General features: G+C 41.5%; 1 protein-coding gene across 2 annotated transcripts in view; it reads right to left on the bottom strand.

Annotated features, from left to right (window-relative positions):
- Positions 1 to 609: 609 nt before the first annotated feature.
- The window catches only part of samd4a (sterile alpha motif domain containing 4A), a 57,513-nt gene continuing 44,940 nt past the window's right edge, over positions 610 to 13,182 (bottom strand). For both annotated transcript variants that reach the window (XM_024263080.2, XM_036210773.1), the window contains 5 exons: positions 11,642 to 11,760; positions 11,257 to 11,458; positions 5,592 to 5,718; positions 3,986 to 4,069; positions 610 to 3,775 (listed from right to left, as the gene is read on the bottom strand). In XM_024263080.2, the coding sequence (XP_024118848.1) occupies positions 3,747 to 3,775; positions 3,986 to 4,069; positions 5,592 to 5,718; positions 11,257 to 11,458; positions 11,642 to 11,760 (561 nt within the window). In that variant the 3' untranslated portion in view covers positions 610 to 3,746. The remainder of the gene's footprint in view (positions 3,776 to 3,985; positions 4,070 to 5,591; positions 5,719 to 11,256; positions 11,459 to 11,641; positions 11,761 to 13,182) is intronic.

Here is a 13,182-nt window from a genome sequence, read left to right as displayed (position 1 = left end):
CGTTTTTCACTATTGCTGTTTACTGATGAATTTCATGTGATTTTGGAGCTTAGCTCATATTAAAGCAACACACTAAAAACTTTGCAAAAATAGCATAAATTAGGGATTTTTAAGCAAGTTTACTACAAATTATTCAGAAATTTAGATCAAACTCAGTGCTCTTTCACAATTCCTTTACAAAATTTCCAGTCTTTTAGCAAATTTAACAGTTTTTGCCTTTTCAGTAAATCCCTTCAGCAATCAAAGTAAATAGCTTCAACTACTTTCAGCAAAAAGCAGTCATACTAGCATTACTGCAGGTAATGCAACTTTCCTAGTTTTCATTTGTTTTTAGATTTGAGTCACAGCAAAATCATGACGTGATGTTTTCTTCAGAAAGCAGCAGAATGCATCATTATTGGATACAAGTGTTAAAGCTGCAATCCCCATTTAAAAACCTGAAATCTCTGACCCTTTCTGTGGTTCCGTTCTGGCTCGCCACTTTGGTCTGAATGAGGTTTCATGTTGTGTTTGTCGTTTCATCCAGAAGAGTTGATCAATCCTTAGAAGGATCTAATAAATGTGTGAGTAAATATTAGTGGGAAAAATGTTCAATATATACAAGACACATGTAGGAAATGATTTTATTTAAATGAAAACTAAACATAAACACAAGCCAGTCTCTGTGTGAACAATCCAATCTTCTAGAATCACAACTCCAGCATCCCACGTGATGAAGACGACCTGCAGGGATCCAAATCCAGAGTTTCTTTGTGTGCAGCTTTAAAAAACAAAAACCTTTTCCTCCTCTCTAGTTTTCACATTTTCTTTATTTTTTTATTATCATTGTTTAGTTACTAAACATATCATATTCTTTAGTCAAATACATGTTAGCCTGCAGTCAATACAGGATATAAGCTCTTTGATCAAATGAAAGGACTCAGTCCGGCGGGAACGCTGTCGACACATCAGCTGCACTGAGAGACCTGAAGTGAGGTCGCTGAAGAATATACGCCACAATAACACCCAGCAGCTGTGCTCACGGACCGACTTCCTGGTTCTTCAGAACTCACTTCAACAGATTCCGGCTTTGGTGCAGCGGGAGAGCGCTGACCTGCTGGAACACTTGGTTCCAGAACCGCAGAGAACTGGTTGAAAAACGCTGACTCAGCTGGTTCTGTAAGTTCTGGTTCTTTGAACTTCCGGCCTCATCTGGTTCTAATTAGACTGGACCTGGATTCCCTGTGGACCTCACAGGTCTGCCGGACGGGTTTGATGCTGCTGCGGCCCTTTGTTTGAGGAGGAAGTGATGGCTGGCGTTTGCGTGGTCTTTTGTTCTCCGCTCACACAGCGACCGTCACATCCATCCACCCCCAACAAAACTGCTCGTTTGTAGATGTAAAGGAAGAACACAAATGCACACATGCAGACAGACGACTGCAGGAAAGTCCATCAGGTTTCCTGAAAGATCCGTTTACAGGATCACCGGACCAGATTTAGGGTGTAGAACACCTGAACAGGAAGTGGTTCTAACACCGACACATCAGTGAGGTGGAGTCATAACTCACTCGACTGAGCTCCAGAGTTCAGGTGAAAACAGCCTCTGCTGACCGCCAGGAACTTGTACTTGGAGCATTTAGGAAGTAATAATAATGGAAAAACACTTTTTTGTAATAAAAAAAAAAAATGTTACTGCATAATATAACCTCAACTCCAAACGTCTAAAACATCTCCCAAAACCATCCGTTCTACTGTCGTCTACAATCCTCAGGGGTCTGTGAACCGCTCCCAGAGGAACACCCTCAACACGACAGACCTTCACCACTAAAACAAAAACATCAACAATAACTATGTTAATATGTTTGAGATGTATGTATGGTCACCAGCCATAACATGTTAATACAAATGGTACTTTAAATAGTAAATGATCAGCATCACCTCTGCAGAAATACACAAAAGAATAAATAATTGTCTCGACTAAGTACTTGTTCATATGGCATAGACGCTGAAAGAAGCACGGATGCTGAAGCATCACGTCAAACCAACACCGAGAAGGCACGGCCATCGGGTCTGAACGTCCAATCACACGACAGAGACTCCAACCGCCTTCTGTCCCTGAATGCATCGCAGATCCCAGACATGTTTGGAATCGACTGGTTTCTCCATCAGCCCAGAGGAGGTCCCAACTCAAGAGTCCAGAAATCATAGTTAGAACCCCAAAAACAAGCTAATTTCTGTCTTTTTTAAGATGCTACAAGCCAATATTGATTCCAACAGAACACTGAAAACAAATCCTTTCCATGTTGATCCACTAAACGCTGCTGCAGGCGCCAGCAGCGTCTAAAGTAGCTGGTTTACAGCCAGTCCTGGTGCAGCTGAAGAATCTTGGTTTTCTCTGCTGGTTTGGTGTCTAAACTCATCTCCCACAGAAACATTGAGTGGAGGAAAGAGGAACATTTCTCATGAGAAAGATTGTGTTTTCTTTGGTCTGCTGTGAATAAAAACCGTTTTGTGTGGTTTGTGTTTCTGGATGACTGCATGTTGTGTGCGCTCACAGGTGACAGTGTGCGCTCCTCATGGTCACTGGCTGGTCTTTAGCTGCACTGGGTTTAAACTCTCACATTATCCTAACAAGTGCAGAATCAAATCATTCTCATGGACCGAAGGATGAAGAAACTAAAGGAGGAACTGGTCTGAATGCAGCACAGCCAGGACCACATCCTTTTTCTGTCTGCATCCAGACAGAACAACTCACTATGACCATTGAAGATACAAAACTAACATGAGTTTAAAAAAAATCTGCTTCTGAAACAGACCGTTTCAGTTTCCTCTGTCACCTGTAGCACACTGCCTGTAAGTGGCGAGTCTGGCCAGTAGGTGGCGCCAAACAGACGTGGAGAGCTTCTTCATGAACCTGTGAGTCTCTCCTCTCCCCTCTTTGCTGTCCTGCCTTCAGAGCTGAAGGATTTCACTGGGCGTCAGTGACGAAGCCAAACCAGCATCTGCATGTGCAAACAAGACCCCCCCCTGGATATTATAAACAAACTATAGGCGGCGTACATGGCTTTGGATCAAGAGCTCTGACAGTCCACACTGGGATGCGTTCACTTCCTGGTGCACCTTCAGACACGACGTCCTCTTCCTGTGGTCTTCAAAGGTCCTGCCTCTGATCAAACATCCGCTTCCCCTCTCAACATCACTCCCTGCCTTCCTCTGCTACTTTCTGACTCCTTCCTCCGCACGCCTCGCTCTGCATCCATCTTCAAAATAAAGGATAAGAAGGTTATTTGAAACTCGTCTCTACTCGGAGGGCGTGGAGCCTTCACTAGGCTACCATGGCGAGGCTTTGGATCACACGAGACAAAGCAGAGGTGAGACCGTGTCGGTACCCTCTGAAAGTACTGTCATTTTGTAAACAATCCAAATAGAAAACACAATAAATGCTGTTTTTGCCCCATGATCCTCCCAAAAACTGCAAACGTTTGGATGACGGTTCCGCTCTGAACTCCAGGAAATGTCCGTGTGTTGATGACCGTCTGAGTCCTGACCTACAGAGCGGCCCGTCCTCGCAGACCCCTGCTAGCTTGGTGTCTGGGGTCGCGTTTCCCGCCATCAGGCGGAGCATACAGGGAGCCAGTTTCCCGGCGGTGGAAGGTGATGTCTGACGATCGGCCCGCTTCTGCTCCTTTGGCCAAGCCCTGCAGGGGAGCGGACGGGACGACGGCTGGAACCTCGAACCTGCGGCACGCCGCTGCTCTCGCTCAGCTTCATATGGTTGATGTGCGGTCGGCGCCGTCTGAGGACAGACAACCGTCAAAGTTCAGACTTCATACGTTTTTACAGCGTCTGCAGCACAAGGTTCTTTAAAAACGATCGAATCAATTGAAGTAAAAGCCGTAAACATCAGGATGAGGGTTTGAACCAAACGATTCAATCTTCAGGTTATCTTATCAGAGAATAATTAGCCGAAGCCTCTTATAAACTGGTCCTAAAGTCAGAAACCCACCTCCCAAAGCGTGCTCCGTCATGCTCAAACACAGAGACTCCAGACGATTGTTGATGTCCGGCTCCGTCGTCGGGAACTGGAGATCTGAAACATCAACATCAGAGTTACTCAAAATTAACATCTATAACTAATTAAAAAAAGATTACAGACGTTAATTCAATATAAAAAAACTACTTTTAAAAATCCAAACAGAGGAAAGAGAGAGGACAAGATGTCTGCAGATTGTTTGACCTCAGTCTCACATGAAGGAAATTAAATCAATTATTTGAAGCTACTTCCTGTTACAATGATTTGTATTTGATGGTTTTGTGTGCTAGACAGAAGGTCATCAGCATTTGAAACTTCCTTTAACAACTCAAGACTATTCAGGATTGATACAGGATCAGGATTAGCTGCTGCCGATTCAAACGACCAGCAGAGATCTCCAGATGGAAGTCTGGATGATGATGTTCCATTTAAAAAATGTTGTGGACTATAACAAGAATCCAGTCATTTAGTAAAGCAGCTTGAACCTCTGTGAACTACACGGATGCTGATTATCTGGTTGGTACTGACGGGATCGTTGACTGGGTTCTCGTCTACGCAGTTTTCTGTAGTTTGTAATTGTAAAGTAGGAAAAGGTCAAACCAGAACTAAGCTGTGGAATAATTCCTATAGTGATCAGTGGATGCCTTTAGTAAATGTTGATTTTTAGATCCACCAGATGAACTTGGTTGAACTAGGCCTGGGCGATAAGAATATGAATATAAATGTCGCAATAGAACTTTTCTCAATAGAGCAGGGGTGACAAACTCAATCGCAAAGGGGTCAGAATCCAAAACACATCTTAGGTCGCGGGCTCAACAGAATAAACATTTTTTGAACACTCTAAAACTACATTTTTAAAACTTTTGAACCGATAACACGATCAACGATCGTGTTGACAATTAAAAAAATGACAGCTTGGTCTGTAGTTCATGATGGGCAAGAGATCTCAAACGGGGCTATTTTTAGACAACACAACAGACAGGATGCAAAGACAACACAGCCATGTGTCAGTGAGATGGAAAAAATAGAATATGTGCATGGCTGCAGAGGAGGGGAAAACAAAAACAGGGCTAGCAGAAGTGAGGAAAGGAGAGGACAGAAAATAAGGCAGGAAGAGGGAAGGAAGGCAGAGCCTGAAGCACAAAGAGCCTCATTGTGAGACTCCTCGCTCCTTTGCTCCTTCATCTCCTTCCTCAGCTGCTGCCCTCCCTCATGCTTACTAACATCCCTTCCTGTCCTCCTTCCAAAAAAATCTGTTTCCTCTTCATATGAGGCTCAGTCTGGCAGAAGGAGTGCAGATTCTGCTCCAGCAGAGGTAACTGTGGGTCACAGCGTCTGGAAGTTACTGTTCAAACTTAAGACTCAAAAACGATCAGGTTCCATGTTTGTACACAATCTAACGTAGAATCCTTTCATCAGAACAGATTCTATTTGAACAAGTTTTACTATGAGTCAGTGAAAAAGAGCACATGGGGGGAAATGGGCGGAGCTACAAAGAGGGACCACGTTCTTTGTCCCATAAAGAGTCCGTTTTAGCCCCACAGTGGGTCTGTGAGTGAAGTTCTGTTTCAGGTCTCACCGCTCTGCTGGAACATGACCACGGTCTGCGGCGTGGTGTGCACCGGCAGCGAGCGGGTCCTCTGCACTGAGCTGTGGGTCCTGCTGGGCATGCTGTTGCTTCCTCCTGGGTTGGCAAACCATGGTCCCTGAGGAGAATCATGGTTAAAATGACATATGTGTTTCCCGTAAATCAGGGGGGGCAAACTCAATGCCACAAGGGGTCAAATCCAAAACACACCTGAGGTCACAGGACGAACAGGATAAACATTTACTGAACACTCTAAAACTACATTTTTAAAACTTTAAAACTGTAACTTTTTAACATGATTATGAACTAGATATATAGCATTACCTGTGATAATCCTAGTGTGAATGCTGTAAGCTGAATTTGACCGCTAAAGATGCTAGTGCTGATAGATGAAGATACTGAAATTGACAGCTGAAAACACTGAAGCTGATAACGGAAATCAGTGAAAGCTGATAGCTGAAAACGATGAAGCTGATAGCTGAAATCAGTGAAAGCTGATAGCTGAAATCAGTGAAAGCTGATAGCTGAAAAAGCTTAATCTGATAGCTGAAATCACTGAAAGCTTAAAGCTGAATTCAGTGAAAGCTGATAGCTGAAATCACTGAAAGGTGATAGCTGAAATCAGTGAAAACTGATAGCTGAAATCAGTGAAAGCTGATAGCTGAAATCACTAAAGCTGATAGCAGAAATAACTGAAAGCTTAAAGCTGAATTCAGTGAAAGCTGATAGCTGAAATCACTGAAGCTGATAGCTGAAATCACTGAAAGCTGATAGCTGAAATCACTGAAAGCTGATAGCTTAAAATCACTGAAAGCTGATAGCTGAAATCAGTGAAAACTGATAGCTGAAAACACTGACGCTGATAGCTGAAATCAGTGAAAGCTTAAAGCTGAATTCAGTGAAAGCTGACAGCTGAAATCAGTGAAGCTGATAGCTGAAATAAGTAAAAGCTGATAGCTGAAATAAGTAAAAGCTGATAGCTGAAATCAGTGAAAGCTGATAGCTGAAATAAGTAAAAGCTGATAGCTGAAATCACTGAAAGCTGATAGTTGAAATCACTGAAGCTGATAGCTCAAATCAGTGAAAGCTGATAGCTGAAATCACTGAAAGCTAAAAACGCTGAAGCTGATAGCTGAATACGCTGAAGCTGATAGCTGAAATCAGTGAAAGCTGATAGCTGAAAACACTGAAGCTGATAGCTGAAATCAGTGAAAGCTGATAGCTGAAATCACTGAAAGCTTAAATCTGAAATCATTGAAAGCTGATAGCTAAAATCACTGAAGCTGATAGCTGAAATCAGTGAAAGCTGATAGCTGAAATCAGTGAAAGCTGATAGCTGAAATCACTGAAGCTGATAGCTGAAAACGCTAAGGCTGATAGCCGAAAACGCTGAAGCTGATAGCTGAAATCATTGAAAGCTGATAGCTGAAATCACTGAAGCTGATAGCTGAAATCATTGAAAGCTGATAGCTGAAATCACTGAAGCTGATAGCTGAAATCACTGAAGCTGATAGCTGAAAACGCTGAAGCTGAAAGTTGAAATCAGTGAAAGCCAATAGCTGAAATCAGTGAAAGCTGATAGCTGAAATCACTGAAAGCTGATAACTGAAAACGCTGAAGCTGATAGCCATCTAAAATATTAGCTAAATGCCAAATTAGCCTAAAAAAACAAACAAACTAGTTAAGCCAAAACAGCTAGCATATAGCTGAAAAAATAGCTAATCTTCAAAATATATATATTTTTTGTCAACTTCTATAAGCGTTCATTGTTTGTGGTGTCAGGTCTGTGTGCGTTTATGGAGGGAGGGGCTAGGGTAGAGGGTGGATTGGGGTTCTCTCTTTTTATTGATTGATTTGTTCATTTGGTTGTTTCTGTTTTTAATTGTGAAGCGTTTCGAGCTCCGAAAGTAAGAGAAGCGCTCTTTAATAAATAAAGTTTGATTTGATTTAAAAAATTGAAAAATCCTAAATTAGCCAAAACAGCTAGCATGTAGCTGAAATATAAGCTAAACTCCAAAATAGCCTCAGAAAATCTTAGTAAATGCCACAATGGTCCAAAAAGCTAGCAGAAGGCTAATTTTTAAAACTTTAAAACCATAACTTTTTAACATAATTTTGAATTATAAAAAGGTAGGAATTTTATTCCAGAATAAATCAATTTAAACCTTAAATAACTTTCAATATTTTACTCTCCATAAAAACATATTTTGTCAAACTTACACTACACTACTTTTATTTTGTCATTTTTCCATGTTGTATTCACACACTAGACAGAAAATCATGCAAAAACAGAAAATTCCATCTCATTTTCCTGTGGAAACCCCAAAACTGTTTAACAACCTGTTTTTACAACAGAGAGTGAAAGTTTATGATGTAATTTTATAAAAGCAACAAGAATAAAATGTGTCAACAAACTAATCCAAATTTTTTTTAATGAAAATACAAAAGAATCCAGGTTAAAATCACACCAGGCAGCCCAAATAACAAGAATTTCCTTTCTTTTTTCCCCCTTTTTAATTTTTTTTCTCATAAACTCTTTATTATGCTTGTGAAAAAAAATGAAACAACTTTTCTGGAAGTTTATTTTAGACCGAGTTTAATTACCCTGATTAATAAATATTAAAGAATTAATTATTTTTTTTTATTAATGCGTCAACAATCACAGCCCTAATTTAAACCAAAACCTCCGGTCATCCTTTGGTCTTTTAACCCTTTAACACCTGAGGAGTCACTGGTGACAAATCAAATCTTAAACATACTATCATCTTTGAACCGTTAACAGGACAATTCCAGCTGATTCTGAAGGAGAAAAGCGGCTCATTGAGCCGCTTTTCTCCTTCAGAATCAGCTGGAATTATCCTGTAAACGGTGGAAAAATTACTATAAATCAAAAAACATAAACACTGGAGCTCCGTTGTTAAAGAGTTAACACATTTGTCCACCTTCCCAACAGATTTGAAGGCCAACACATCGTAGGCTGCTACACATCACACACGTCGTCTTCTTTCCTGGTTCTGTCTTGGCAGTTCTGCAGCTCTGCAGGCGAGGGGGAAAACAGGAAATGCCTGTGCACTGTTCTCACTGCTTCTGACTGTCTGTCTCATTCACACACACACACAGGCACACACTCCGCCCCTCCTTTTCCAACACCAAAGCCAGGTCTCCAAACCATGACTCACATATTTCCCTCTCAGTATTCCCCCTTTTCCTTGTGGATCCGTCCCGCAGACGCACACCAGGAGGAACTGAGCCGTTTCCTCCCATTGTAGGAGAGGAGAAGCAGCGGGAGGGAACGGTTTCCACTGAACTGGGTCGGTGCAGACCAAACCGGGCCAGAGGGGCGGGCGGACGCGCCTGAAACAGCTCTGGTATGTGGGGGGATCTGCCTGTGAGTTCCATTCACCTCACTTCATTCACCACAGCCCAACCCGGCTCATCGGGTTAGGAAAAAGGCCTATTTAGGGCAGGAGTCCGCTCAGGGAGGGGTCACCTTAGGACCAGAACGCTTTCATGGCATATTAATGAACATTTCAATGACCAAATCATTTCCCTAAATAATTCATGTCGCACTGTTAAGGTAAAACCTGACGTCTGGAAAAGTTACTCATTGAAAAGAATCCTTCTTAGGGTTTTTTTTAAATTACAATGAAATGAAATATTGTCAAAAGCAATTGTTCTACCACAAATACACAGAAAACTAATTTAGAAACAAACACATTTTCGATTTTATTAAATAAACAAGTAGGGATGTCCTAATAAATTTTTTTGGGGACCGATCCGAGTATTTGCTGATACCGAGTCCCGATCCGATACTTTTGTAACGCATTTAAAACATGAACAAACTGAAGAAACAGATTAGTGTTGCCCCTTATTTATATTTCATTAACCTTCTTTTATCATTAAAAACTTAAATAGAACACTTCTGTGAAGTAGCTTTAATAAATAAGTACAAATAAAGCAAATATAAACTAGGAAAAAAAATAGCTATTTTCTTGTGAGAAAGTTTAGTGACTTCAGCTTTAATATCTTTAGAATTATTGAACATTTTTGCCCAAATGTGATTCCTGTCCTCATTTAAAATTCTTAAAATAAATTATGACTTTGTTTCAACATGAATTTGATGATAAACTAGCTGATATCACTAGAACCCATTAGTTTATTTTAAGATTATGTGCTTCTTTTTTAAGTTCTTAAGACATCACATTTTCGGTTTTATTACCACAGAAGTTAATTTTTTAACTGTTATTTCTCTGTCAGATAAATAAAACAGGCATATCAAAGGACAGCTCGGGTCCTAAGGAGGTAAAACACGGCGCTAGCATTTAGCTTAGCACAGTTAGCAGCTTCTGCAGCACAAAGCTTAACACTAAACACAAACAAAAACTCATTTTCTACTGAAATGCCTTTATAGGTTTTTGTTTACGTTAAGACAAACCAATGGGGCTCCCTCTGGCCCCTGGAGGCGGGGCCAGAGGGAGCCCAATGCTTTTATTGAGGCATCTGATTGGTCAGTTTATAATTTGAATAACTAGCAATAAAGAAAAATTTTTTTTTTTTAAAAAGTAGGATTAGACAAAACTTGTTAAGAAGGAAGCATCAGAGCAAGAATGATTATTATACTTCTTATTTGGGACATGGAAGGGGAGGGGCTGTGGTGTCCATTGGTGTCCAATGTCAGTGGTTCACACACACACACCCTGACACACAAACACAAACACACACGCATGGCAGAGCTGGCGCGAGCATAAAAAGTCTGAGGTGTAGCTGAATTTATCCAAATTAGATGCAGACAGTGCGTGCTTTCTCAGATGTAGTAAAAACATAACAGAAAAGGCGGGAAACGCAGTACCCTGTCCAAACACTGCACTAAAATACACCAGGTTCTAGCGGAGAGGTGTGGTTGATTCTAATCTGCTAGAATCCAAACATTTGTCTATGATAATGAAGTTAATTTTTATGAACGACCATTTATTCTGCACATCAGTTTAAAATAAAGCTGTATTTTTAGCACTTTGAGATTAAAATGTTTATTTTTCAAGTTATTGTATTGGGCACTATTTGTATTGAAATAATGTTCTTGTTACATTGTTATTTAAGTTAAAGTCTTAACATTTGTTCTGACCATTTCTCGATTTACAGACGGACAGCAGACTGATGAAGTCATAGTGTTTGTACTAGCTGTTGTTCCATTTGTTTACAGGTAAAATTAGATCTGCAAATTTGTTGGAAAACATAAGAGCCATACATTCTTACTTTGTACTTGCATTTTTTTTTCTCAAATATTTTAAAAAATATTGATTGATTATCGGTATTGGCTGCAAGAGGCTGGAAAATATCAGAGATCTGTATCAGTTGTAAATATCGTGCATCATTTCAGAATCTAAAGATCATCATAAAAACCGGTGAAATTTAAATGTAAAACCTGACAATAAACCTCAAAATGAACTTTTCCACATAATGTCTGTAAATAAAGCCTGACCCAATCCTAAAGTCATGGTTTTGTTCAGTTTGGTTTCACACGAGCGTGCAGAGGGTTCGAGGTTCAAATGAGGGTCAGGAGACGATGACCCTTCAGGCTCAGGGGTCAGGAGACGATGACCCTTCAGGCTCAGGGGTCAGCAGCGCTTCACCCTTTCTTCAGCAGAGATGGACTTACGTGTCTGCCCTGCTTCAGACCGGTGGGCGTGCTGCTGGAGCTGCGCGGCGTAGATCCCAGCAGACCCCCACTTCCTAGCAGACCCAGCCGGGCTCCTGGCAAGCTCCTGGAGGGCATCTGGAACTGGTGGAGGCTCCTTCTGGCAGAGACGCTGCTCACCACACAGCCGGTGGTGGGGAGAGAGTTGGACTGCCCGAAACGGCTGCAGGGGGACCAAGCAAACAGCGGATCAGAAGACTCAGCTCCTGAGAAAGCTTCAGTACAACAGACTAACAATAAACAAACATTTCCTTAAGTTTCATTGTGTCACCCCATAAACTCTCTTGAAGTAAAGGATAAGCCACAGTCTAGAAAGGCTCAGAATGGACAGTGTCTGTGCTCATACCTCCTCTGCGCTCGATACCCCGCCATGTCAAGGAGGGCCTTCCTTGGAATGGACCGGAACAGCCTCTGGACCTGTTGTTTCCATGACAACAGCCTTTTCTTCTGCGTCTCAGTGAAGGACTGACGAGTACGACAAGAGGAGATGAAGAAGGAAAACTTCAACCTTCTGATCATCAGATATTTAGTCAAAGGAGATTAGAGCAAAGAGAACAACCCAACCCTGGAATCTGAGGGTCAAGCAGCTTTGAAAAGTCTGTTTTTACTGGACAAAATCCTCGATTTTTGGGGGAGTTTTTGTTGTGAACTATTACTCGCAGTCCCATCTAATACTGAGTGCGTGGTGTTCTTACTCATTTGGAGCAGGAAGCACAAATCAAAGACATGTAAAACAAGTTAGCCAGAGCCCCCGCAGGCGCATGTGACAAAATGTTGCGCCTGTGCGCACTCACTGAGATTCTGCTAGTGCGCACGAGTGCGCACGCATCACTCGTGGCCGAGGGACCAGCTCACGCACGGGAGTAGACGCTCTCCCTCAAGCGCACAAGAGCAGAGAAGGTCTGAATTATCTGTGAGGAATGCGATATGAGCGTGGAGATGTCTGATTTTTACTAAGAAATAAGGCCATTTTCTGCTGCATCAATGCAGTCGCCCCATTTGGAGGAAGAGGCGGCTTACGTGTGGCGGTCTGGAATCGGGAGATCATCAGACGATTTTAGGGACCTTGGAGACCATGCTATCCCTCAATCATCGTGCAGCTGCCTTCCTGCCACCAGACTCTCACCACCTGTCTTTAAAATGGGTTCGTGCAACCACTGAACAATGACATAAAAATCTTTAAAAATTTAACTTTTTCTTACAACTTCTGTGGCCGTCGAGCGGCGTGTCAAAATGAGACTCCAGATTACAGATACCGCCACCTGCTTAAAAACGTGCATCGAGGTCGCTGCATGGTGGCATTCTGGGATATGTGACCATAGCTTAAAGTAGGGCTCTAACGAGTATCCGGGTGTTCGGATTCTCACGATCTGCTCCCGAAAATTCAAGTATGAATATTCACTATGTCCAAGATCGTCTGCTCACAGACATAACTTCTGAAAGAATGAATTAGCTTCAACATCGGAGCTTTAGCTCCAGTGTTTACATTCTTTTGGTTATGATAACTCTTCAACATTTGACACAATTAACGAAACTCCAGTTTATTCTGAAGAAACAGCCTCGCGCTGCTGAAAGGTGGATGTAATCAACGTGAATCAGAGGATTCTGCTGCGAAAAAAAGAACTCTTTTCATACGGGCTCTGCACCAATATGTGATGTTTAGAACGCAAAATATTGAAGAACTTTGAGGATAGAAAACTGTGGAGAACATTTTCAGGTTTTGTTGTTAAATGATCCAAAACAGCAATAATGTTGTCCTTTTGTGTTGTTTATATCACTGCTGAACTTTGTTTTTGTCAGTTTTGTTGATTCTGATCTCTTGCTTTAAATAAAGGTATAAATGACAGTAAATTAATACAAATAATTTCAATTTTCACCCATCGAGTA

The sequence above is a fragment of the Oryzias melastigma genome, unplaced genomic scaffold (genome assembly GCF_002922805.2).
Source record: "Oryzias melastigma strain HK-1 unplaced genomic scaffold, ASM292280v2 sc00236, whole genome shotgun sequence".
In the NCBI taxonomy this organism is placed as follows: Eukaryota; Metazoa; Chordata; class Actinopteri; order Beloniformes; family Adrianichthyidae; genus Oryzias; species Oryzias melastigma.
This window is presented reverse-complemented; position numbering and strand designations above follow the sequence as displayed.